At 56.0% G+C, this 24,063-nt stretch overlaps 3 protein-coding genes across 3 annotated transcripts; 2 read left to right on the top strand and 1 right to left on the bottom strand.

Moving 5' to 3' along the window:
• Window positions 1–116: 116 nt before the first annotated feature.
• Window positions 117–1,843, bottom strand: TSSK3 (testis specific serine kinase 3). The gene is made up of 2 exons (XM_036348046.1): window positions 1,501–1,843; window positions 117–811 (listed from the first exon to the last, which is right to left on the bottom strand). Exons 1-2 carry the CDS (start codon window positions 1,643–1,645, stop codon window positions 147–149), a joined length of 810 nt encoding a protein of 269 aa, XP_036203939.1. The 5' UTR covers window positions 1,646–1,843; the 3' UTR covers window positions 117–146.
• Window positions 1,844–2,075: 232 nt separating this feature from the next.
• FAM229A (family with sequence similarity 229 member A) lies at window positions 2,076–2,980 on the top strand. The gene is made up of 3 exons (XM_036348044.1): window positions 2,076–2,356; window positions 2,438–2,584; window positions 2,773–2,980. The coding sequence occupies exons 1-3, from the start codon at window positions 2,220–2,222 to the stop codon at window positions 2,873–2,875; spliced, it is 387 nt and encodes a 128-aa protein (XP_036203937.1). The 5' UTR covers window positions 2,076–2,219; the 3' UTR covers window positions 2,876–2,980.
• An 18,475-nt stretch (window positions 2,981–21,455) lies between these two features.
• Window positions 21,456–23,835, top strand: MARCKSL1 (MARCKS like 1). The gene is made up of 2 exons (XM_036350098.1): window positions 21,456–21,753; window positions 22,568–23,835. The coding sequence occupies exons 1-2, from the start codon at window positions 21,667–21,669 to the stop codon at window positions 23,078–23,080; spliced, it is 600 nt and encodes a 199-aa protein (XP_036205991.1). The 5' UTR covers window positions 21,456–21,666; the 3' UTR covers window positions 23,081–23,835.
• Window positions 23,836–24,063: the final 228 nt, after the last annotated feature.

Below are 24,063 nucleotides of genomic sequence, written 5' to 3'. Positions count from 1 at the left end.
TAAAGGGGAAGAAAAGTAAGGCGGGGAGGGTGTAGGTAAGTTTTAGGATAAGTAACTTAAAGTGTAAAATATATATCACCAGTTTAGAAGCGGGTTTTTGGGTTTGCTTTCTCCCCTGCTTTATTGGGGAGGACTTGCCATTGCTTTTATGAAGTGCTTGCTAGCCATGGATGCCAACTAACTTCTTCGATTGAAGGCCGGAGGCTCATGTCTGGTTCCAGCAGCTGCTTGAGCAAGTCCTGGCATTCGGCCGAGATGCCCAGGTGAGTGGGGAAGGACACACCCTTCTGCTGCTGCCACAGCATCTTGGGAATGTCGGTGTCATCAAAAGGTAGGCTGGCGCAGAGCATGACGTAGAGGACGACGCCCATGCTCCAGACATCACCCTTCTTGCTGTCGTGGGGGATGCCCTGCAGCACCTCGGGGGCGGCGTAGGCGGTGCTGCCGCAGAAGGTCTGGCTCAGCTCCCGGCGTGACTTGGGCAACACCTTGGCGAAGCCAAAGTCAGTCAGCTTCAGGTTGCAGCCCTGCAACAAGGCGTTCTCACATTTAAGATCCCGGTGGGCCACGCCACGGCCATGGCAGTAGCGGATGGCCTCGACCATCTGGCAGAAGAGGGCCTTTGTTCGGCTCTCGGGCAGTGGCCCCCCGTTCAGCACGCAGTCAAATACATCCCCTCCCTCAGCCAGCTCCATCACCAGGTAGATTTTCCCATCAGCAGACTCCAGCATCTCGTACACCTGGATGATGTTCTTGTGGTCCAGGGTACGAACGATCTGGAGCTCCCGAGGCAGGAATCTCTGGATAAATTCTGAGGAGACAAGGGGAGAGGAGGGCATCAGCCCCGAAGAGCCTACTCCTCCCTCCCGTCTCCTGCCTTCCAACATTCCTGCCCACCATGTCTGGGGCTGGTGCCTTCTAGTCACAATGTCAAGTTCCCTTTAACAGTTTTAAACATCTGGATGCTTGGACTGTACAAAAAATAGTCATCTTATTTTTGTAGTTAATACATTATTCAAAGGAACTACACGTCAACCTCAAGGACTGTTGGGAACAGCCTGTGAGACCATGGATACCCAAGTGCTTGGGGATTGTTGGAGCCACTGAAGCTCCTATTCTGAGGCCTGATTTGCCCCCAGTGTGGTGACCCAGCTCCCCTCACCCCTGCCTCCTGACCCACAGTTCTTTCCATGAGCCTGGCCCTTTTCCCATCTCTACCACCTCCACACCAGCCCCTGCCCTCTGGGAGCCCTGATCATGGCCTCAGCTGATCTCTGTTCCCCTGATGGGCTTGGGTTCTGCCTCTGAGGACCTGTCACCTCCTGCCACGTTAATCTTAGATTTTGGAGGGTGTGATGTTCCTGGACCTCCAGCATCCCTCTCTGTTCCCCACTGACCTACTCCAGAGCCACAATGGCTCTTGCAGTGATCCTTCTGACTGGAGGAAGCCCTCACCCACCTCCGCCAGCCCGTCCTCCCGCCGAAGGGGCCCCAGCTCACCTTCTGGCCCTCCCATCTTGTCTATAATTTTAATTGCCACCTTTCTTTGGTGTTTTTTGGAAAATGCTTCTTTGACTTTGGAGTAGGTCCCTTCCCCAATGGTCTTGCCGAGCTGGTACCCATTGGAGAGCAGAAAGTCCTCCATGCTGTGTAGCGTCTCCTTCCTCTCACCCTCTCAGCTCATGCTGCCTCTGTGAGGCAGCTCTACTCCACCATAGCCCTTGGCCGGGTCCCTTTCTCCCCAAGGACTTCATCCACAGCAGCCCCTATCGCTAGAACATTCAGCCGCAGATGGTGGGGAGGGAGAGGGCCAGACATGTTTAAACTCCAGCCCAATTGTGATGTAAATGTGTGACCCTTGGCCAAAATGGATAGTGCCCCTACCTGCCCTCACCAGCACCAGCACCCAACCCAGCACCGGCTGAGCATCGCTGCGCCCCCACCCCCGAGTCTGGCGGTGAGTTGCAGCCCAGCCCGGCGTGGAGGCGCCCTCCGGACTGTCCGCGCTGCCCAGATGCCGGGCTCCTCGTCCTGGACGCCACCGGGTGCTGGAGCCGCCGGCGCCCCCATCGGGCCGCTGGGGGTCTGCGCCACCCAGGCTCCAGGCGCCATGGCAGGAACCCACCGGCTTCCTGCTCGCGGTGGGTGTCGGGCGGCGGGAGGGTTCCCTGGCGGGAGGAACGGGTTCTGTGAGGTCAGCACGCCCGGCCCGGGTCACAATGCAGCCCGCCCCCTCGACGCCCGTGTCCGCACGCGCCGCAGACACCTGCCCGGCTCCGCCTGGACCGGAGCGTCCTTCCGCGGCCGGGGCTCAGGCAGCTGCGTCCAGCCTGGGACTGGCCTCGGCCTCCAGCAGGTGAGGGGCGGCCCGGGGCGGGGACGCGGGGAGGGAGCGCCCGGCGGTCCGCACGCGTCCTGACCGGCCCTCCCCGTGCAGAGCGACCCGGGGCCTGGACATGAGTGCCCAGGAGCCCCCTCAGGGTCGGAGATTTCCCATTGAGGCCGGAGACTCCCCTGGCCTTGCCGCCACCCCCGAGTCCCAGGACAACCCAGAGCCGGTCGCTACGGAGCACAACCGGGTCAGGTGAGCCGGCGCCCTGCCCGCGGCCCCCCCTGCGCTCGGGTCGTCCCTGTCCCAGCGGGTCTTGAGCAAAAAGCCATCCCCAGACCGCCGCCCAGGTAAGGGCCCCACGTCCACGCCCAACCCCGGAGACCCAGTGCACCCCGCGGATGGGTCCCCAACAGCGCCCCCTGTCGCACTGCTCCCCTCAGGCCGCTTCGCCGCTGCCCGGGCTGCCACTGCCTGACGCTGCTGCACGTGCCCATCGACGTCTACCTGGCTATGGGCGGGAGCCCCCGGGCCCGCGCCACCTGAGTGCGCCTAGCACGTCGCGCGCGCCGAGCATGAGACAATGATGCACATTTTAAAATAAAGAATGATGCACATTTTAATAAAGCACAGCATAAACTGTTCTTTCCACTCCGGGCTGGCCGTGTGTGTCTGTCCCGTCGGATTGGGCCGCGGACTTCTCTGCTTCATCCCATAGTACCTTCCCTGAGGCTGCCTCCTGCCTTGGGTCCTCCCAGCCCCAGGGCTCTCCCTTCGGTTCACTCTCTCCTGGCCGGGTGCCCACCCTTGCCCCTTTTCTGGCTAGTCATGCATGACCCCTTCTCTGGCAGCCTTTCCTCTCGGACCCTTTCCCCTTATCCTTCCTCCCCCCCGCCCCTCTCTTGGTCTCCAGTGGAAGTTGTGTTACTGTGCTCCCGGGCCTAGATAAGCTCGGGATTGGAGGGGGTGGGCAGACAACTTGAATAAAGAGAATGCCCGCCCACACCAGGCCCATTCAATTCTCCCAAGATGCACTTGGGTTTGCTACCTGCTGCTTTGTGACCTGGGCATCTCTGGTTTTATTGGAAGACTTAGGGGCTGCCTCTATTTTGACCCTTGGTTTCTCCTAGAACCGGTGGGACCAGAAAAAAAGATTGGGAAATAGGTCATTTGAAAAACTGATTTCTTATTCCTACTTTACAGGTGAGGAAACAGCCTTGAGAGCCATGCTATCCTACTCCTGTCCTCAGACTCAATACCCTGAGAGCCACCCACAGGAAGGGCCCATGACAGGAAGCTGCCTGGGAGTGTAGTATTTAAGCCGAACAAGTATTTTCCACTTTCCGATTTTGCTTTAATGAACCTATATTATTTTAATATTGGAAAAATATATGTAAGCCAAAGATCAGGTTCAGTCTCCTGAGATCTAAGTACAACTGACTTAATTCCCCTCCCCTAATCACAGAGGGTAGAAGGCCAGCTGTCCTCAGAGCACTTCAGAATCCCACGGCCACCTGTACGGTGGCTTCTCGACTTCCACACAAATGCTCCCCGAGGCAGTGCCAAATGTGGGAAGCTTACTGAAGGAGAGGATGTTGACCAAAAGGTCTACTTTGAAGTGAAGACTTTACGTGACCATTCGGCTCCTGGTCCTTTAAGACAGTGGTCGCCCACCGGTCGTCCATGAGGTCCAAAAGGTTGGCGACCGCTGCTTTAAGACGTCCTGATTCTTGAAAGCCCCCCACACCTATCTTTCCCCTCCACCATGGTAACACCCCTGCATCAGGCACTAGTGCTGGCTTTCCCCTCCTCCTCCACTGCTCTCCTCCACCCGTCCCTCCTGGAGAACCCCTCAGGGACTCCCAGTTCTGTTAGGTGGGACAATCCAGCTCTTTCCATCCCCACCAAGCTTAATGTCGGCCCTCTGCAGCCTAACAACCCATGCTGCTGCTCTGCAGAAAAAGGGCCTCGTTCCCTGTAACCAGTGCTCACCTCCTTAGGAGGATATTTTCATTTTAAGGGAGAAAAAAATTACCAGGCTCTGTATTGATAGGGTCTCACCATTGAGAGCAACTGAAGGTAGCTTGAGCAAAAAGGAATTCGTTATTTTGAGTGCCTTGGAAGGATATAAGTAGTGATTAAAGCAAGAACTGTAGGAACCAGGGCATCTGTCTGGCTATAACCAAGGATTCAGCTCCACCAGGACTGCCCCATTGTTCCTCTCTCATCCCAGATTATCTCCTGGGCAGGCAGCACATCCACAAGCAGCTTAGAAATCCCAAGAAGCGAGAGGTGTTTCTCCCAGTCTCTGTATATCTACCCGTAGAGCAGTGGTTCTCAACCTTGGCTGCACATTAGAATCACCTGGGAATCTTTTTAAAATCCTGATTTCTGGGCCCCATCCTCTGGAAATTCTGTTTCTTTGTTATGGGGTGAGGCCACAACATTAGTAACAAAGAAACAGAATTTCTGGAGGAGAGGCCCAGAAATCAGGATTTTAAAAAGATTCCCAGGTGATTCTAATGTGCAGCCAAGGTTGAAAACCACTGCTAGAGAAACAGCAACTGGCCCTTCTTAAATCATGTGTACACACCTTGGGCCAATTACCATTGCCAGAAAGATGGGAGACTGTAACTGACAGGCTGGGCCACAGGTAAGCCTTCCCTTGAGGTGTAAGCAAGCCCAGCCAGGTGATTGACAGCATCACCAGAAAATAATGGGTAAAGATGGAGAAAGAAACAGACCAGGAGCAGAGACAGCTTATGCCAAGATCAGAAGATTGGTATGTCTGGGAGCGAAAGAGGCCAGAAAAGAAAGGGTAAAGACTGGCAGGGCCAGGGTGACAACTCTCTTCTGTGGCAATGAGGAGCCTTGGGCAGGATGACCAGGTGTCAGGCCTCTGGGTTCTAGTTCAGGCTCTGTCCCTGGCACAGACAATACAGGTCCCCCAGGCCTGTGCAGGGCACTGCAGATTCAGTGGTGAACCTGACCGAGTCTGGCCTCGGCCCTCACAGAACTCACATGGCTACCAATGAACCACCAGAAGGCCTCACTCAGGCAAGCCCCTTCCCTTAGGGCCTCTTTCCCCACTGATTTAAAAAAAAAAAAAAAAAAAAGCCGAAACCGGTTTGGCTCGGTGGATAGAGCGTCGGCCTGCGGACTGAAGGGTCCCAGGTTCGATTCCGGTCAAGGGCATGTACCTGGGTTGCGGGCACATCCCCATCCCCGGTGGGGGATGTGCAGGAGGCGGCTGGTCGATGTTTCTCTCTCATCGATGTTTCTCTCTCATCGATGTTTCTGACTCTATATCTCTCTCCCTTCCTCTCTGTATAAAATCAATAAAATATATTAAAAAAAAAAAAAAAGGCACTGGCTGATTTCTTTGGACTTTGCCAGCCCTATAATGCTGAATCCTTCCCATCTTGCCTTCTCCCATCTCTCTTACTTCCGTTGTCCCATCTTCTCAACATTCCTTTCCTTAAAAAATATATATATATAGTGAGGGATGCAAAGATTCCAGACACACACCTTGCCAAGACCCTGGAGCCAGTTCGGTCTAGAATGTCCGTGAGTGGGGCATTCTAGGTGGAAGGAGCACTGTGACAAAGGCAGGAGGCAGAAAAGTGCAGGGCAAGTTCAAGGAATTCAGTTCAACTTTCACCAGTACCTACCTGGGCCACACCAGGTGCTGAGAGCCCAGGCCTGAATCTGATCACGTGCCCTTGCAGAGCTCAGATTCAGGGGATCCAGGGATGAAGTCACAGGAGAGAAGCTGGACTGAGACATTGAGTTTGAACTTTGTTTTGTGGGCGACAGGGAGCACCACAGGCTCCAATCTGGATCACTGCTCTTTCCTACTTCGCATCATCTCCATTCTGTCCTCTGCCGCTGGTTCTTCTTTCCCACGGAAAAAGTCACTGGCCTAAATTCTAGTCCTGGGTTTGAGTCCTGACTACCATTTACAAGCTGTGCAACCTTGGGCTAGTTACTTAGCCTCTCTGAGTCTCCTCTCTGAATCTATGAGATTAATGACACCTGGTGGGAGGTTTCAGTAGTCATGAGTACAGCACCAGGTGGAATCTCTGGCATAGCTAGCACTTGAAGACCAAGAGAGGCTGATGCTGCTCCTGCAGTTGGCTTCAAGGGGCAGCAGAGAGCCGGCCAGCCAAGTCCCCAGGGACTGGGTGATACCCAGCCGGGGAGGGGCTTGGGGAAACCCTCTTGCCTTCCTCTGCCAGCTTCCCAGCAGTTCTGCTCAGAAGCCTACGAACTTGGTAGGGGGGCATTTCCAGGGGAATCCCCAAGTGGTAAAAGCAGAGTTGCCTCCCTCACCCTGATCCCAAAGCAGGACCCCAGATCCCAGCCTTACTGTCTGGACCTGAGGAATGGGGAGGGGCCCAGGGAAAAGGCGATGCTTGACTCACTGCCTTCCCTTATTCTCTCTCAGACACCTTATTAGCCAGCCCCTCCCTAAGGATTCCTTTTAGAGGGAGGGGGTGAAGTACAGATGGACCCCCAGGTTACCATGGAGATGGCAGGGGAAGGGTTGCTATGTCGTCATGGCAACGATTGACGTCAGCACCATCTTTTCCCATTGCTTGATATGAAACGGGGGCAGCTACCCCAACCACAAGCAAGTTCCCATAAAACCTTCTCCCCTTACTGAGCCAATCAACCAGGGGTCGACAGGCTTAATATAGTTCAGGAGTTAAAAGCACAGACTTTGATGCCCGTCAAACCTTAGTTCCAATCCTCCTCCTGCCTCATCTTAGCTGTGCGAATTCCTTAAACGCTGGAAGTCTCCTATGTACAATGTGGTTACATAAGCTGGGGAACTCCAGGGTTCGTGTGAGGATCCCAATCCTGGAGAATCATGCTGGCAGTGGGCAATGGGCCAACTCGTGTGAAGTCACACTGATGTCAGGGACTGTCCAGAGTCCTGACAGCAGGGGATGATGGACCTTCAGCTATAGACTCTCAGTCCCTAGAAGGCTCCTGAGACTTCCAAGGACTGGGTCCCTGAGATTGAGCATCTCAGAATTTGGGGGTCAGAGTGGAGCCAGAGACAGTGGAATTTCCAGACTCTGAGGAAACCCCAGATATCACTTTCCCTGAAACCCCATCACATCTGGACTCTGACCCAACTTGCCTTTTGTCCTCCCCTCTGCCTCATCTGGGTCTCCTTAGCAGCCTCCTCCTCTTGGGCCTCACCTGCTCCTCTAGGAAAAATGATGAATGAGGAGCAGCTGGGAAGACTCAGGAAACCCCAAACCAGGTAGATCAGTGAGTTGGACACCACAGGGATATGGGTGTCCCAGCTCCCATGCCTCTCCCCACCCACCCTTGGGGTAAGGGCACCAGAATCATTTTCATTCCCTCTCTCTTTCCCAACCCCAGTCCCAATGACCACAGTCCAGTCTGCCACCCCTCCAAATCAAGCCCTCATTGCTACTCATCTGGATTACTCCATCAGCTCCTAACCAGCCCCTCCGCTTTCTTCCTCGCTTGATTCCTCCAGTCTGGACTTGTTTTATAAAGACCACAAACCCAGCCATGTCATTCTCCTACTGAAATCTCATTCGTGGCTTCTTTACATCACTTGTCCAGCCACTGGACACCCCTCAGCTCTTCACTAAACGTTTTTCCCACCTTTAAGCATACCGGTCCTCCTGCCTGGAATAGCCTCCTTTCCAATCCCACTGACCCTTCAGATCTCCAATTGTCACTTCTCAAAGAAGGCTCTGCCCACCTGTTTCTGCCCTCCCATAGCACCTAATTATCCCACTGTGTACTTACTATATTCTTTTATCCCTGCTGAATGGATTCAGTGAGGACATATTCACATCGACACCCCCAGGGCCTAAAATGGGAGGGCTAAGGATTTTGTAGGATGTCTGCAGATTAGATTAGCTAGCGAATGACTGCTTGATAAGTCCACCAAGGAGAGGCCACAGTGCTGTAGAAGGAAAAGCAGAGCCAGCTGGGGGTGTCCAGAATGGCTTCCCTAGGGAACTGACACTGGAACTGAGATAAGCAGTTACCCAGGCAAAAACCTAGGGTGGGAAATGGCCCAGCACTGGGATTGGTGTGTGCCATGTGTGAACTTTTTGCTGAAGACATTGGGCAGAGGGACATACTCATGGTTGGAAAGAGAACCCTGGTTGCTTTGTGGGAACAGACGGTCTACGAGATCCAGAGTGGCAGCAGGAGACAATCGGGGGGAGGCTGCTGCAGCCTCCCAGGTACAAGGCCACAGGTACTGGGACCAGGTGTGAGCAGTGGAAATGGAGAGAAACAGTGGGATTTGGGTGTGTCTCAGGACAGGATTTTGTAGCTCCTTGAATATTGAAAGGGAAGAATAGAACCAAGCCCAGATTTCTAGTTCAGGCAACGGAGAAAAGGGCCAAGCTGGGGAACATGAGAGGAAGGGCAGGTGCTGGGCATGTTTCCTGTGAGGTGGGACATCTGGGGGGCGGGGTCCAAGAGACAGGTGTGGAGCAGGGAAGAGAGGTCAGGGCTGAAAGAGAGAAGTGAGTCCCTGACACAGGCGGACACCAAAGGCACGGGAACCGATGAGAGGCGATTCCCTCGGGACAGACTGCGGGCCCGGGACACCTATGTTTAGGCCGTGAGCAAAGGAGGAGAAATTTGCCATGTGGCAGCAATCAGTAAGATAGGAAAATCAAGAGTGCAGTGTCCAGAAAAACGAGGACACAGAGTACTTCAAACAGGAGAGAGTATGTGACTGTGTCAGGTCAGATAAAGCCTTGAGAGCATCCTTTGGATTTAACAACAACGTCAGTGGTGATGACCTTGGTGAGGAAAGGTCGGGGCGGAAGCCACACTGTGTGAGTGCCCAGGTAGCGTGTGCACACAACTCTTTCAAGAATGTTGGCTGTGAAGGGATCTGGAGAAGGACACAGGGTTGAAGGAGGGCTTCCTTTTTCAAAGACAGGAAGGACTACAGCCTGTTTGTTTGCTGCTGGGAAGGAGCCGTCAGGGAGGGAGAGGTTGGAGAGAAAGAAAGGGGAAGGAATGAGAGGAGATTCCCTAAGGAAGGAAAAGAGATTAAATCCCCAAATGTGGTTGCACAATTTGGAGGGGTGGAGGTGGGGCAAGTCAGGACCTGCACTGGACTCTGGGGGCTCAAAACAGCTGCCCACTCTCCCCAGCAGCCAGTATGAGTCACTGGGGGGAAATAGCCCCAACTGGCAGTGTGGGGAAGAGAGCTGGGCCAGAACGCTGCTCAGGATCCCCAGGGGTTGAGGGCTCTGAGCCCTGAACCCCATGCTCTGGGCAGGACAAGGGCACAGAAGAGTTGTCTCTCTCTTCGTTGGGGGGTGGGGGGCAAACAGAGTAGTAGGAAGCCAGGGCTTTACTTTGGGCTTTTCTCTACTCCTCTCTGAACCTGTTTCCCGTTCTGCAAAGAGTGGGTTAGACCAGATTAAGGACTTTTTTAGGGGGAGAGTCAGGAACCCTTTCTAGATTCTTTCCAGAAATATACTTGTGTCTGGAACTTTGCAGACAGTTTAGGGTTCTGAAGCTCCCAGAAACGCATTCCTGAACTAGATAAGAATTCCTGACCTCTAGCTGGCTGAGAGCCGCTGACATTGAAGAGGGCCCTGGAGCAAGGGGGAAAGGCTCTTAAAGGGCCCACTGAGCGGGGCTCCTCAACCTGGGAGCAGGGAGGCCTTTTGAGGTGTGGGTTCCACCTGAGCACACACACCATCAGGTGTGAGCGTGGAGGCTGGAGTGGAACGGGGAAGGTTTATTCAACCGGCAGCTGGCCTTCCTGCCCTCCGCCCCCTCTCGCTGCCTCTGCCCGCCCTTGCCCTTCCGTCCCAGGTCCTGGGGCCGTGTCCAGGGGACGCTTACGATCTGGTGACCAGCTGTCTCCCACCAAAGCGGCTGGTGAAGTCAGACAGCGGACTGGACCCGCCAGAGGGGCTGGCGCTGCCCGCCCCCGCGCTGCCAGCTGAGGCCTCTGCTAAAAACAGCCGGCCCAGGGGGACTATGGGCTTTCGGGCCCCTCCACGCCTGGGCAGGTATTAAAGAGGCCGAGGCCGGCCAGGCGGCCTGGACACCATGCTGTTCACCGAGACTGCCCACTTCGTGGTGAACTTCCTTCTTTCCCGGTGAGGGGCTAGGGGGGGAGGGGGGCGCCAGCAGTACCAGGGGCCCTGACCTGGCAGGTGGGGGAAGGAGGCGCCAGGCCCTGGGGAAGCCCCGATGGGGGCCTCCAACCCCCCTCCCAGTCCCGCTGACTCCACCAGGAGTGACCCCGGCCTTCGAGGCGGCCCCTCCTCTCCCTCGTGGTCCCCTCCTGGGGTGACCGCTGCCCCACGTCCCCGCAGGCGACCCCGGGCCACGCCACCGCACCGCCTGGACCAGGAGCTGTGTTTCTGGGGCTGCCGGGGCCCGTCCCTGCCGGCGCCCGCCGCCCGCCGCAGCCTGGGCGACTACTGGCTGAGCCCGCAGCGCCGCCTCCCGCCCGGCGCCGCCTGGCGCTGGCCGGCGCGCAACCTGCTGCTGCTGCCGGGGGCCACGGGCCTGGCCGACATCCCCTCCGCGCGGTGGCCCAGCTGCTACGGCGCGCGCCCGCGCCTCACGTGAGCGAGGGACCAGGGGGGAGGGGCTCTGGGAGGGGCGGGGCCTACCGCCGGGGGCGGGGCCTGTGAGAAGGGGCGGATCCCCACAGCCGAGAAACCAGTCAGGAGTTGGATGGGCTGGGCCTGACGGTTCCTGCGAGCGGGAGGAGGGGCGGAACTGCGGAGGGCGGCGCCTGAGGGGCTGAGAGCGGATAAGGGGCGGGGCTAGGCGGAGTGGGCGGAGCTCTGGGGGGCGTAGGGGAGCCTTGCTCCCATTTTGTCCGCCAAATTTTCCCGCCCTCCAGGTGGACGCACCGGTGGCAGAATATTAACTACCACTTCCTGGGCAAGAGGAAGAGACATCTAGTTCCTCTGCGCCCGTGAGAACCGGTAATGGGCGGGGCCTGGAGAGGGGGCGACCACGGAGGGGCGTGTTGTGGGGGCGGAGCCTAGGGGAGGGTTGGGGAGGGGCAAGGCCTGAATGCGAGGTGGGTGCGCGGCTGCTGCAGACTTCAGGACCAGGAGGTGTTGAACTGAAATGGAAGAGGCACCTGGGCCCGGCTGGTGTGGCTCAGAAGGCTGAGCATCGACCTATGAACCAGGTCAGGATTCGGTCAGGGCACCTGCCCCAATGGCAGGGTCAATCCCCAGTAGCAGGCGTGCAGGAAGCAGCTGATCAATGATTCTCTCTGATCATTGATTCATCTATCTATCTCTCCCTCTCCCTTCCTCTCTGAAATCAATAAAAATATTTTTTTTTTTAAAAAAAGAAGAGGCACACGGGCTGGGTGGGGGTCTCTGCGGGGTTATTTATCCCTGCCTTTCTCGTACCACCACACACATATTTTAAAAGATTAGCATATTTTAACTATATTAAAATTCCTGTTCTTCAGAAGACATCTAAAAAAGTAAAATAAGAGTTCCAAACAGGGCTTCTCAAATAATGCCAACTTTGTGGCCTGCATGAGGAGTGCTGGGACCAGTTAGGTCTTGGCTTTGGGCACCAACTGGATCAGGACTGACTCCAGCCCTTGGCCTGGTGACTAAGCTGAATAACCTCAGGGAAGGAAGGCCGGGTCCGCTTGACAGGCACTGTCATGGTGATCATCCTGTGTGCGGCATGCTTACCTTTCTGTGCATCTCTGAGCGTCTGCATCCTTTCAGCATGCCTCAGTTTCTGTGTATCTGTCTATCTCTGGCCTCTGTGTCCATTTATTCAACAAATATTTATCAAGGGCCTTTCTAGTGGTTTGTGTCAGGTTTATACACTGAGTCACAGGGTTCACATTTAGTGAAACAAGCAGTTGAAGTCCCTGCCCTCATGGAGCTTATATTCTGGTTGGGGAGACAGACAATAAAAAGGGGTCAGAGGTAAAATGCTCTGTGTTTAAGAACAAGGTGGGCCAGATGCTACTTTATGTGTAGTGGGCAGGATTTGGTCGTGTTCACAGACCTAGAAGAGTGCCTGACTCTTGCTTGGGGCTCAGTCAATGTTGAATGAATGCATCTGTTGGTCAGAAAGTCTTGACTGAGGAGGTTAACTCTCAGCCAAGGCCTGAAGAACGAGGGGTCAGCCACTCCAGCCCCCGGGAAGAGTGTTCTGGACAGAGGAAACACATGTGTCTAGTGCAGGGGTGGGCACACTTTTTGACTTGAGGGCCACAATGGGTTCTTAAACTGGACCGGGCTGGACAAAAGCATGGATGGAGTGTTTGTGTGAACTAATATAAATTCAAAGTAAACACCATTACATAAAAGGGTACGGTCTTTTTTTTCAATAGTTTTATTCATTTCAAACATCCAGCCTGCGGGCCATAGTTTGCCCACGGCTGGTCTAGTGGGTGGCCCCTGGCCTCTGGCTGGCTGTCCTCAAGTACCCCTATTGCCATCTCTGTTCCTGTCTGTTGTTTTTGTGGTCTTGGGAGCCACAGGGCAGGTTTAAACAGGGCCCCTCCAGGGTGTCTAGAGTGAGGTCACTGCAGAGCTAATTCACCTCACTGAACCATTCCGGCCTGACCAGGCTGGCCTGGCAATTTCCCTAAAAGCAACCCCCCCCCCCCACTCCCCACCCCCCCACCCCCACCCCCAGCAGCCTCAGTCCCCAGACCTCTGGCTCCTTTCCAGGGTAGTATCCTGCAGCTCGGAAGGAAGGAAGTCCTTCGTCCTGTCTAACCACAGTCCCTGCTGGCCAGCCCTTCCTCTCATTCTGCCTTGTGGGCAGAGGGGAGGAGATGGGCTGGCCCTGTGGGAGCAGGTACTGCCTGGACTGAGAGCCCAGTAAAGACCTGACAGAGTGGGGGTGACAATGCCCCTGCATTCCCCAGGAGATAAACCTCAGAGGGGCAGAGGTAGTCATTCACCTTGGAAGCCTCTGCCACATCCGTTATCTCATTGAACCCTTCAACACGCCCCTATTTTACAGACGGAAACTCAGGCAGGCCCAGAGAGGAAAACATGGCAGAACTGGGACCAGAACCCAGGTCTCCTGATAAAGTAGAAATAATCATAACAAATAATATTTATTGCACATTGATCTCTGCCAAGTACCATGCTTAAGCGTTGCATTCAATTATCTTTCTTTTAAAAAAAATATATTTTTATTGGTTTCAGAGAGGTAGGGAGAGGGAGAGAGAGATAGAACATCAATGATGAGAGAGAATCATTGATTGGCTGCCTCCTGCATGCCCCACACTGGGGATCGAGCCCGCAACCAGGCATGTGCCCTGACCAGGAATCGAACCGTGACCTCCTGGTTCATAGGTCCATGCTCAACCACTGAGCCACCCTGGCTGGGCTCAATTATCTTTCTTAAGCCTCATCACACCCCTGGGAGGTGGGTACCATCATTATTTTCATTATCCTCCGATGAGACTGAGGCTCCGAGCCATTAGATGACTTGCCCAAGGGCATCTGCTAGTTCATGGCAGAGCGGCATGTAAGTCCAGGCAGCCTGGCACGCTCAGCGACACACCTTGTGCCCTGTGGTTCCAGAGGAGTGTCACAGATGTCTGTTTTCCAGAGATTTGGGAAGACAGACTTCAGGTTCATCGCATGATCTTCCTGGAGCTGACTTGTGCCAAGCCAAGATGAGCAGAAAGATGGCCTGGGAGCACTGCACAGTCTCCTGCCCCTCTCTGAGGGCGAAGATGACCTAACTCTGACCTCTCCTGGGCTCTCTGCCCTTTGGTGCCCAAATAAAGCCGCTTCCGCCTCTCTGTGGCTCTCTCAGTTCTCCCCATTCCCACACAAGGAGTTAGACTGAGCCCAGGGGTTGGGGGCATCTGCTGTCACCCCCAATCTCCCCACTGCACCCATTCGCACCCATGAACCCCCCAGTAGGGTAGACTGGATGAACCAGACCTGGCTCCTGCTCTCCAGACTCTCACAGTGATAGAAAGAGAAAGGCAGAGATATACTTCAGCTCAGTAAAATGCCACGGGGGTGGGGGAATGATGACACTGGTTTCTATGAGGCCCAGAGGGTCTTCTGGGCCAAAAAGGCTACCGGAGGGGTCCCTTGAGCTGAATCTTGATGGGTGAGCATCAGGGAAGGCACACACGCGGCACAGCAGTGCAGGCAGAACTGGCAGCGTGGAGAAAGGTTTGGTGATTTGTAGGCGGAAATGGTCATCTCACTGATGGAATGGTGAGACTGGCAGCCAAGTGGACATGGACTAAAATGTAGCTAGTTGGGCTTGGCGCTTCAAAGAAAAAAAAATTTTTTTGCTTCAAAGAGTTTGAAGGCCAAAGTAGGGAGTCAGACATTCTCCAGAAGGAAGTAGGGAGACATGGACAGGTTTAAAGCAGGGGAGGGACATGGTCCCGTCAGGTCAGGGCATCTCCAACCTTGGGCCCTCCGGGGTCTCAGGTCCACGCTGGTGGGCAGTGAGTGGTCTCCAGCCCTCAGTCAGTTCCAAGGTGCCTGGAACCTGCCCCCCTCACACACTCTCCCAGCTCCCACGCAGGACTGAGTCCCAGCGCTGTCTTCAGGAGCCCCTCCTCTCTAGTGGATCCCGTCTAATCCTGTGGCTTCAAATTTGGAACACTGCCCCCCCCCCCCCCAACTCCTCTGAAATCCAGGTTTGTTGATCCATTCACTGCAGCCTGGTGTCTCCACTCCAATAAGCATCTCAAACTTTAACTCTGAGGCTGCACTCACACTCCCCAGCACTGAGAAGATGCCATGTGAGAGGTGCTGAGTGGGAACCCTAAGCCCAGAGGTATGGCCCTCTGTGGTGGGGAGAGCCATTCCTTCCTCCGGGGGCATCTGAAAGTCCTCAGGAGTGGCTTGGTCTGGGTTTTAAGAGGAAAGTAGAAACTCAGAGAGCAGAGAAGTGGAGAGGCATTCGAGGTGGAGGGAACAGCATGTCCCGGCCCTGAGGTGGTCGAAGCTCAGCCTCTGAACTAAAAAATCCAGTAAATCTGAAGTTCAGTGGACTGAGGAGAAAATGAGGACAAGGGGGCCAGGAGCTCAGTCTCTCAGCGGCACCGGGGGAGGGCCACCGGGATGCCAGGCCCCTTGTGCGGATAGAAGGGAAGGAGAATTTGTGGATGGACTGGGAGGGGACAGACAGATAAAGTATGTGCTGGAGGGGGGCTCCAGAGGGTGTCTTTCTGGGAAAAGTCACTAAAAGGAGGTCCCAGGGGGACACTTTGGGGTGCAAGACAAGAGAAAGAGAATCCTCAGGGTTCTGGAGAGAGGCAGATTCCTTTACCATTTAAGGAAGATAGTGAGCCAAATAAATTTCCCTCTGAGCAATTCAGTATCTGGTCAGTCTGGATCAGCCTGGTCAGTCCCTCTACCACCTGCCCCAGAAGATTGTTGATGGAGAGACTGCAAGGTTTTCTCAGGGTGGTCCTAGAAACCTCATCTCCTCGCCCCGGGGCAGGGAGGGAAGAGAGGGGAGGAAATGGGCACACAGCTGAGTGCTAACTTTGTGTCAGGCCTTTGCCTGGCATGTCATGTAATCGAATCTAGGAACATTGTTGAACTTCTTGGGTGCTCCTCGCCTCAGGACCTCGGTTTTACAGGCTTTACTGGCTGGCACTAGCTCATTTATCTCACAGTAGCCCTAAGAAGTGGATACTGTTATTCCCATTTTACAGATGAGAATACTGAGGCTCAGAGAGGGCCTAAAGAGGCACACAGCTAGGGCATGATGAAGCCAGCTCTTCACCACAACTGGCTCAACACAATAACTCACTGAACCCTTTCCACAACCTGAAGTGGCACCCAGCACCCTCATTTTAGAGTGGGCATGGTGAGGGTCAGGGTGGGGAAGAGTCTTGTTAGGATCACAAAGCTGGAAGATAACCGTAATTTGGGTCCAGATCATTGGAGGAAGAGGCTGAATGGGAGAGGTGATGAGCAGTGTGGAGAGAAAGGGGTGGGACTGGGGACTGTTCTGGGAGAGAATTTTAGTTTCCCTTTTAAAGGGACTTCCCCTAAGTGGGGGTTTTTGGCTGGAAAGTTGTAAGCAATCCACATTCCACCTCTTCCCCAAAGACTCTCAGGATCTAAAAAGAAACTGAAAGTTGGGAAAGTGGAAGGGAGAGGCTCAGGGCAGCCCAGAAAAACAGGATTGAATTTCTGGTGACTTCATCAAGCCTGGGGGAGATATGTCGGTGAACTGAGATTACACACCTCTTGGCTATTGGAGAAACAGCCAGCGAAATGGCTGTGGGACAGTGCCGGGCCCTGTGCATTACGCAGCCCCCCCTGCCCCCCCCTGCCCCTCAACCCCCACCCCCACCCCCCCGCACACACACACCACACCATACAGAGACCAGGGGAAGCGGGAGGGAAAGGAGTATTGGGATGATCACTTAGTAAGTTCTGTCTAGTAACTTATTAAGTTGTGTCTAATAACGGGTATATACCTCAAATTAATATAATAATGCATGTCAATTATAATTGAAAAATATAAAAATGATATTTTTAGGTCTGGGCTGCCTAAAATTCTGAAAGGAAACTTGCAGAATCCCTGTCCCTGTGATTTAGTGGCTGGTTGCATGGTGGGTCCCAATAAAGGCCCTGAAGTAGCTCAGTATCTAGACCAGGTTCAAGGCTAAGTGATTGGCAGCAAGGCTGCAGACCTGCATCCTCCTGACTACCTTGTCAGAACCTAGCATACCCAGAATGCCAGAGAATCACGTCACTGGCCGCCAGCCCTGTGACTGCCTTGCCGACATCTGACTGCTCCTCCCAGACCCAAAGCATCAGAACCCCTTGTGGATGCCTCCATCTGAACTTAGCATGGCCCTGCTCCGCAGAACTTCTGAAAACCACTTTCTGCTAGTCCTGACCTCCCCCGCTTCTGCTCACATAAACTCTCCTCCTCGGGGCTTCGGTTTCCTCCTCTGTAAATGGAAACAAAGATGCTACCTATCTCACTGGTTGGAAAGAATGTATGGGAAGCAGCATGTAATCAGTGCTAGCAGCTTTGGTTATTATTACTGCTGGTCATTCCTGCCTTGTTAAGCGCCATGTCAGTATGAAAGATCTCCTCAGTGGCCCAAGGTCTCCATGATTCTGTCCTCTGGGGTTTTCCCTCCCCCTCTCTGCTGGCTCCCTCCCGGCTCCTTTCTGGGGTCCTCTCCTGCTGCCTGCCCCTCCAGTGGCAGTGCCCCTTACCGCCCTGGTACTTTGTGGGTGACCTCATGTGTTGTGTGGCGCCTGTGAAAAGCAATGATCGGAGGCCCAGATTTTGTGGGGTCAGTTCTGACTTAAAACCTTCTGTCGGTTGTCCCTGGATGGTCTCTAGTCAGGCTGGGCCCTGGCCTTTGTGATCTCATGTCTATGTGCTGAAGTGTCCTGGTCATCTCCCCGAGTGTCCTCTGGGCACCTCACACTCAACAAGTCTAGATTCAGCAAACCCCTCCCAATTATTTTTTTCCTCCGATGCCTTGTCTCAGTCAAAGAATTCACTTTGCCAGCTGTCACCCCCAAACAGAAATGTGGGCAACAACTTCATCACTTCCTTCTCCCCACTCAGCCAACCCCTTCACCCCGCAGTCACCGGATCCTAGGGAGCCTGTCTCCTGAACTTTGCTCCGGACTAGGCCTCTCCCTCTGTCCACGTCCTCACACAAGCCATTTGCTGTTCTCCCTTTGTCCTGCTCTAAGCCCTTCCTCCATCCCCTGGCCCACCCACATGCCCCCGCTCCACGCCGCCCACGATCGCGTCTGGTTTTTCTTCTCCCCCTTAGGCATTGCCTGTCTTCCCTCAATGGGAAACCCCTGTGAGCAGGGCCTGTGTGACTCACAGTTGACACTCTGCCTTGGTGAGAGCAGAAGGAATTCCAGTCTTTGTGAGTTTGAATCAGAGCCCAACCTCTCACTGTACAGATAAGCAAACTGAGGCCCAAGAGGAGAGGGGACTGGCTCACAGTTACAGAGCAGGAAGAGGCAGACCTGGGGCTAGAACTAAGGTCTCTGGGTCCAGGTGATGTTCCTGGAAGGAGAGAGGGACCCTGGGGCTGGGAACACCCCTCTGCCCAGCTGGCCCAGGAACCAGCCTCTCTCCTTCCCACACCAGACCCCGCCTGAGCTGTGCCAAGTCACCATTCCTGAGGCCTCCACGGGGACCTAGCCACTCGCTGATGTCTTCCCCCATCTCTAGGCCTTTCCTGACTAGGAAGGCCCATCCTCCATCACTGACTAGGTAGTGCTTACTCCCACCTCACCTGGCATCTGATCTGATCCCCACCACAGGGCCCCCCTCAGAGATCCCAAAATGCGCCCCCCCCCCGCCTCCTTTATGGGACAGTGTTCTCTGCTGCCCTCCTCCATCGTCAGCCCTACCCTACATCTCTCTGAGGTCCCAGGCTTCCTGCCAGGGAAATTCATTCCTTTCTGTCCATGGGGACGAGGAGCTTCTCAGACCAGGGCCGGGGGGCTGAGCCTTACCAGAGAGCTGGGAACAGATGGGGGATGTATGAAAACATGGGGTTTCTAGTCTCTGCAGCTTCCCTTCCCCCATGTATCCTGGAGTCACCCTGTTTTCCCATTCCTCCTTTCCCTGCCACTCTTCCTGGCCGAAGTTCACACCTCAAAGATTCTGACCACCACAGCCTCAGGGACCCACTGAAGCACACCCAGCACCCATGAGCACACATACAGAGTATTCACTCTTTTGTCCACACACCCATAGACATCCTTTACACAGCCACACACACTCATAGGAATACACCCAGTCACAGTCAGACAATAGCAACATGCAATCTCAGGGACAGACAAGCACACACCCAGAAAGTCTCAGAGTCACCAAGAGTCACCCTAAATACACACAGTCACACAAGGATGCAGACTCACACAACCACAGCTGTACACACCTGGTCACACACACATGCAGAGTCACAAAGTCTCTCACACACAGACAGATACAGAGCAATACACAGTCACACACACAGAGAAACAGACACACACAGTTGCACACAGGCCCCTGGAGACGCAGAACAATGGACACATTGTTTGGGCTGGCAGCAGCTGGGGAGGAAGGAGCAGCAGTGTGGACACAGGAGGCCGTGGGGGCTGCTGTACCCACCCCCTCACTCCTGCAGCATCCTCTAAACCTCTTCCTTTTTCCAGAAGCCAGATTCTGCCGGGACCTAGATTTGCTGAGGGACTGGGCTCCCATGTATCCCCCTGCCTGCAGCTTCCAGCAACATCTGGTGGATAACACAGCGGCTCCCTGTGGACCGGGCTCCTTCTGAGGATCTGGGGACTCAAGGTCCTTTAGCTCTGACCTCCTTTCTCCTCCTGGGATTACCCAAGCAATTTGCCTCTCATCCCCCGAAGGGCAGTGCCTGGAAATCAGGAGCCTTGGGATCTGCTCTTAACCTCTGACCTCAACCTCTCCTCAACTCACCCATACCCTCCAGCTAAGCCCTACCAGCTCAGGTGGGTAGCTCCTGGCAGCATTGTGGGTTCCCTGTTGTGGCCAGCACAGAGCTGCAGGTCACCACGTCCATCCCTTTGGCAGTGGGTAGAGAAGTCACTGTCATATGAGAGCTGCAGCTGGGCCTGGTGTCCCCCCCGCCCCCCACCCCCGACCACCACCCCAAAGCTAGTTCTTCTTGCTTCCCACCCTGACCAAGCGGCCCTAGACCTCAACAGAGAATTCTTCCAGGGGTTTCCTTACAGCCTTCAGCCCATTGTAGCAGGTCTCTTGGCTCTTTCTTACCCTCAGCTACTGGTATGTGCTGTGTGCCCTTGAACATGCCACTTTCCTTTTTTGAACCTCAGTGTCCCCGACTATAAAATGGGAGGGTGCTAATGAAGCTGAGAGTGTTATGTATCCAATTGTGGGTGGGGATGGAGGATATAAGAGTGAGTGCTGATGCAGAAGCCACCGCAGCCTATCTCTCCACCCCCATGTTGCCTGCTCTGTGGTTAGAGTTCCTGATTTCTCAGGTGTGTGTGTGTGTGGGGGGGGGGGGCGTGGAGTGCGGGGTCTGTCCATCCCTGAGAACCTCGGTCCTCTCAGGAGGCCTCACCCACTGTAGGTTGGAGGGAAGATGGACACCAGGCTGAGCTAGCTCTCCAGGAGACAGCCTTGCTTTTGTAGCACTTTGCTTCCTCCAGTTCCCATCCCCTTCCTGCTGCACAGTGACAACACACACAACCCCTTCACCCCAGGCAGCTGCACATACACACCTCTGGGGCCAGCCAGGCCTCTGGGGTTCCCATGGCCCGTCCAGGCTTGAGGGAGCCTTGGTGATGTCCTACCCCTCCTCTTCAGGAAGGTTTGTTAATCCCCTTCCTGGGGTACCTCTGCCTGCTTCATGGGGAGTCCTGATGTAGGGGAGCAGGTGTGGGGGGAGAGCACCGGACAAGTCAGACAGTATAAGGCTCCTCAGCTGTCAAAGGGAGGTCAAGATGCCCTTCAAGGTCGCAGGACCACCTCAAAGTGTCCAAGCTGAGGGCATGAGGGACCAAGAGTGAGCTTGTCTGTGGGGGCTCAGCATGACTGGCCACCAGGAATGAGCGGAGGGATGAGGATGGGGCCTCGCCTCACGGTCTGGCCAGAACGATCCAACATGTGCTCAGCCCCCCAGGCTGGCTCCCGCAGGCCCACAGGGAAGTGGGCGGGACCTCGCACCTGTCTCCGGGCCTGAGGGGGTGCAGATCCTAGCGAGGGGCCCTGCAGCTTCGATGACCGCATTCTCTGGAGCATAACTCAGGACCAGCATGTGATGAGTTAGCCCTTCAAGAGTTCTCGGGGGAGACTGCCAGGGCAGGACCGAGGCAGTGGGGCTACTCCCGGCGCCGAGAGGCGGGCCGTGAGAGGAGGGAATGTTTGCTCGCTCCCCTTCCCTCCAGCAGCGCGCCCCTCTGCCCAGCTCGCCAAGAGCCCGCCTCGCTCCTTCCACATCACACCCCACCGGCCGCGCGGGCTGGGGGACCAGACCTCCAGCATCGCCCACTGCACTAGCGGGGCGCGCGACCTGAGCCCGCCCCCGCCCCTCGATTGGGCGCTCATTTAAATGCCCAGCCACGCCCCGAGCTCGGGGCCCAGATATATAGGCGGCTCGGCGGGCGGCGGGCGGCATTCTGGCGCGGAGCTGAGCGGCGGCGGGCGCAGCTTTCGGGTCGGGCGGAGCGGGGGCGCAGCTCGGTTTCCCCCGACACCCCTCCCCCTCAGGCGCGAGCCCCACCCCTTCGCCGGCCAGGCCGACCCCACCGAGTGATCCCCTGCGGCGCGAGCCCGGGGCGGCTCCGGGCGCCCCCCCAGCAGACCCCCGCATCATGGGCAGCCAGAGCTCCAAGGCTCCCCGGGGCGACGTGACCGCCGAGGAGGCAGCAGGCGCTTCCCCCGCTAAGGCCAACGGACAGGTGGGTGCGCTGGCACGGCCCGCCCTGGCCCCCTCCTCTCGCACCCCGTCCCCTCTAGGGCCCTGAGCCGGGGCCGCGCGCTTTGTCCGGCCCGGGACACGCGGCAACCCCCTCCCCCGCCTGGTCCCTTTGTTCTCGGCGCCGCAGCCCCCGCGGGCAAAGCGAGGGGAGGGGCGGGGAGGGGGCGCCGGCCGGGCCCCGCCGCCTTCTTTGTTCGCCGCCCTGGCCCTCGGCGCTGCCCCCGGGCCGCCCCGAGTGCCGCGCGGGGAACAAAGGGCCGCGCCGAGGGGGCGCCCAGGGGCCGTGGGGCGGGTACCCTCCCCTCGGAGCACTCCACCCGCTGCCCCAGCCCCAGCCCCAGCCCCAGCCCCGGCGGCCCACCGCCCTTTTCCAGGGGGCAGTCGGGAGGAGGGGAGGGCCCGCGGGGGGTGGGGGCCGTTTACACAAAGCAGGAGGCCGGGACGTGGGCCGTCCAGGTGCGGGAACAGCGCCCCGGGGCGGCTTCCCGCCCAATCTCGGCAGCGCGGCTGGCGGCCCGCCCGGCCCCGCGGCCGCCTGCGGATCTGCGCGGAATGGAGAGCGCGCCCCGGGGAAGTGGGTGGGGGCCACGGGACCCCAGCGCCTCCTGCCGGCCGCGGCCTCCGCTGTCGGCCCCAGCGCGCCTGAAAGGGCAGGAGGGAGATGTTTGACGGGATCCCGGGTGCGGGGTGAGGCTGCAGGAGGAGGAGTCGAGCCCCCACTGTCTGGAAGGGATAGAGGCGGGCTGGAGCGGGGTGGCGTCCTGAGCCTCACTGCTGTCTCCTCTGCCCCGCAGGAGAATGGCCATGTGAAAAGCAATGGAGACTTATCCCCCAAGGGTGAAGGGGAGTCGCCCCCTGTGAACGGAACAGAGGAGGCAGCCGGGGCCACTGGTGATGCCATTGAGCCAGCACCCGCTAGCCAGGGAGCTGAGGCCAAGGGGGAGGTACCCCCCAAGGAGACCCCCAAGAAGAAGAAGAAATTCTCTTTCAAGAAGCCTTTCAAATTGAGTGGCCTCTCCTTCAAGAGAAATCGCAAGGAGGGCGGGGGTGAATCGTCTGCCTCCTCACCCACAGAGGAAGAGCAGGAGCAGGGGGAGATCGGTGCCTGCAGCGAGGAAGGCACTGCCCAGGAAGGGAAGGCTGTCGCCACCCCCGAGAGCCAGGAGCCCCAGGCCAAGGGGGCAGAGGCTAGCGCTGCCTCCAAGGGCGGAGACACAGAAGAGGAGGCAGGGCCCCAGGCTGCAGAGCTGTCCACGCCCTCGGGGCCAGAGAGTGGCCCTACACCTGCCGGCGAGCAGAATGAGTAGCTGGGTTGGGACAGGTGGGTGATCTCTAAGCTGCAAAAACTGTGCTGTCCTTGTGAGGTCACTGCCTGGACCTGGTGCCCTGGCTGCCTTCCTGTGCCCAGAAAGGAGGGGCTGCTGCCCCCTCCCAGCCACGTTCCCTTTCCTCCTTTCCCTCCTGTGGATTCTCCCATCACCCACCTGGTCTTCCTCTTAAGGCCAGTTGAAGATGGTTTCCCAAGTTAGGTTAGTGATGTGAAATGCTCCTGCCCCTGTCCCTACCTCTTTCCCTGTCCCCACCCCTACATAAGGCAATTGCTGTTTTCCTCCCCAATTCTTTTCCAAGTAGGTTTTGTTTACTCCCCAAATCCCTGAGCCAGATGTGGGGTGCCTACACTCCTAAACCCTGAGTGTCCAGCCTTCCCGGTTTTTAGTCTCGTGCTGTGCCTAGTGGCACCTGGGCTAGGGGAGGACACTGCCCCTGTCTAGGTTTTTATAAATGTCTTACTCAAGTTCAAACCTCCAGCTTGTGAATCAACTGTGTCTCTTTTTTGACTTGGTAAGCAAGTATTAGGCTTTGGGGTGGGGGGAGGTCTGTAATGTGAAACAACTTCTTTTCTTTTCCCCCTCCCATTGTTGTAAATAACTTTTAATGGCCAAATCCCAGATTTGTACTTTTTTTTTTTTTTGTCTAACTTTTAAAACCATTCTCTTCCACCTGGTTTTACTGTAACATTTGGAAAAGGAATAAATGTTGTCCCTTTAGTGGTGCTTTTTAATGAGTGGCCTTCTGAGGGAAGGGTGAGAAGATTGGTTAATCTCAGCCCTGGCCAGTGTTGCTCAGTTGATTGGAGTGTAGTCCAGTATAGCAAAAAGTTATCAAACCCAGTTGGGGTTCATGCCAGGGGAAACCGATCAATCTTTCTCTTTCTCCCCCTTCCTCTCTCTAAAAAATAAAATTTAAAAAGGATTGGTTAACCTCAAACCTTGAGGGAGGGATGAAGGAC

The sequence above is a fragment of the Myotis myotis genome, unplaced genomic scaffold, assembly GCF_014108235.1.
Source record: "Myotis myotis isolate mMyoMyo1 unplaced genomic scaffold, mMyoMyo1.p scaffold_m19_p_2, whole genome shotgun sequence".
In the NCBI taxonomy this organism is placed as follows: domain Eukaryota; kingdom Metazoa; phylum Chordata; class Mammalia; order Chiroptera; family Vespertilionidae; genus Myotis; species Myotis myotis.
Note: the sequence above shows the minus strand (reverse complement) of the source record. Positions and strands in the feature narration are given on the sequence as shown.

What these genes read in the sequence shown, in the direction of transcription:
- MARCKSL1 (XM_036350098.1), top strand. Translation starts at nt 21,667, where the DNA reads ATGGGCAGCCAGAGCTCCAAGGCTCCCCGGGGCGACGTGACCGCCGAG. An exon ending in CCGCTAAGGCCAACGGACAG is followed by an intron (nt 21,754 to 22,567) that starts GTGGGTGCGCTG and finishes TCTGCCCCGCAG; the next exon opens with GAGAATGGCCATGTGAAAAG.
- TSSK3 (XM_036348046.1), bottom strand. Translation starts at nt 1,645, where the DNA reads ATGGAGGACTTTCTGCTCTCCAATGGGTACCAGCTCGGCAAGACCATT. An exon ending in CAAGATGGGAGGGCCAGAAG is followed by an intron (nt 812 to 1,500) that starts GTGAGCTGGGGC and finishes TTGTCTCCTCAG; the next exon opens with AATTTATCCAGAGATTCCTG.
- FAM229A (XM_036348044.1), top strand. Translation starts at nt 2,220, where the DNA reads ATGCAGCCCGCCCCCTCGACGCCCGTGTCCGCACGCGCCGCAGACACC. An exon ending in CTGGCCTCGGCCTCCAGCAG is followed by an intron (nt 2,357 to 2,437) that starts GTGAGGGGCGGC and finishes CTCCCCGTGCAG; the next exon opens with AGCGACCCGGGGCCTGGACA. An exon ending in ACGGAGCACAACCGGGTCAG is followed by an intron (nt 2,585 to 2,772) that starts GTGAGCCGGCGC and finishes TGCTCCCCTCAG; the next exon opens with GCCGCTTCGCCGCTGCCCGG.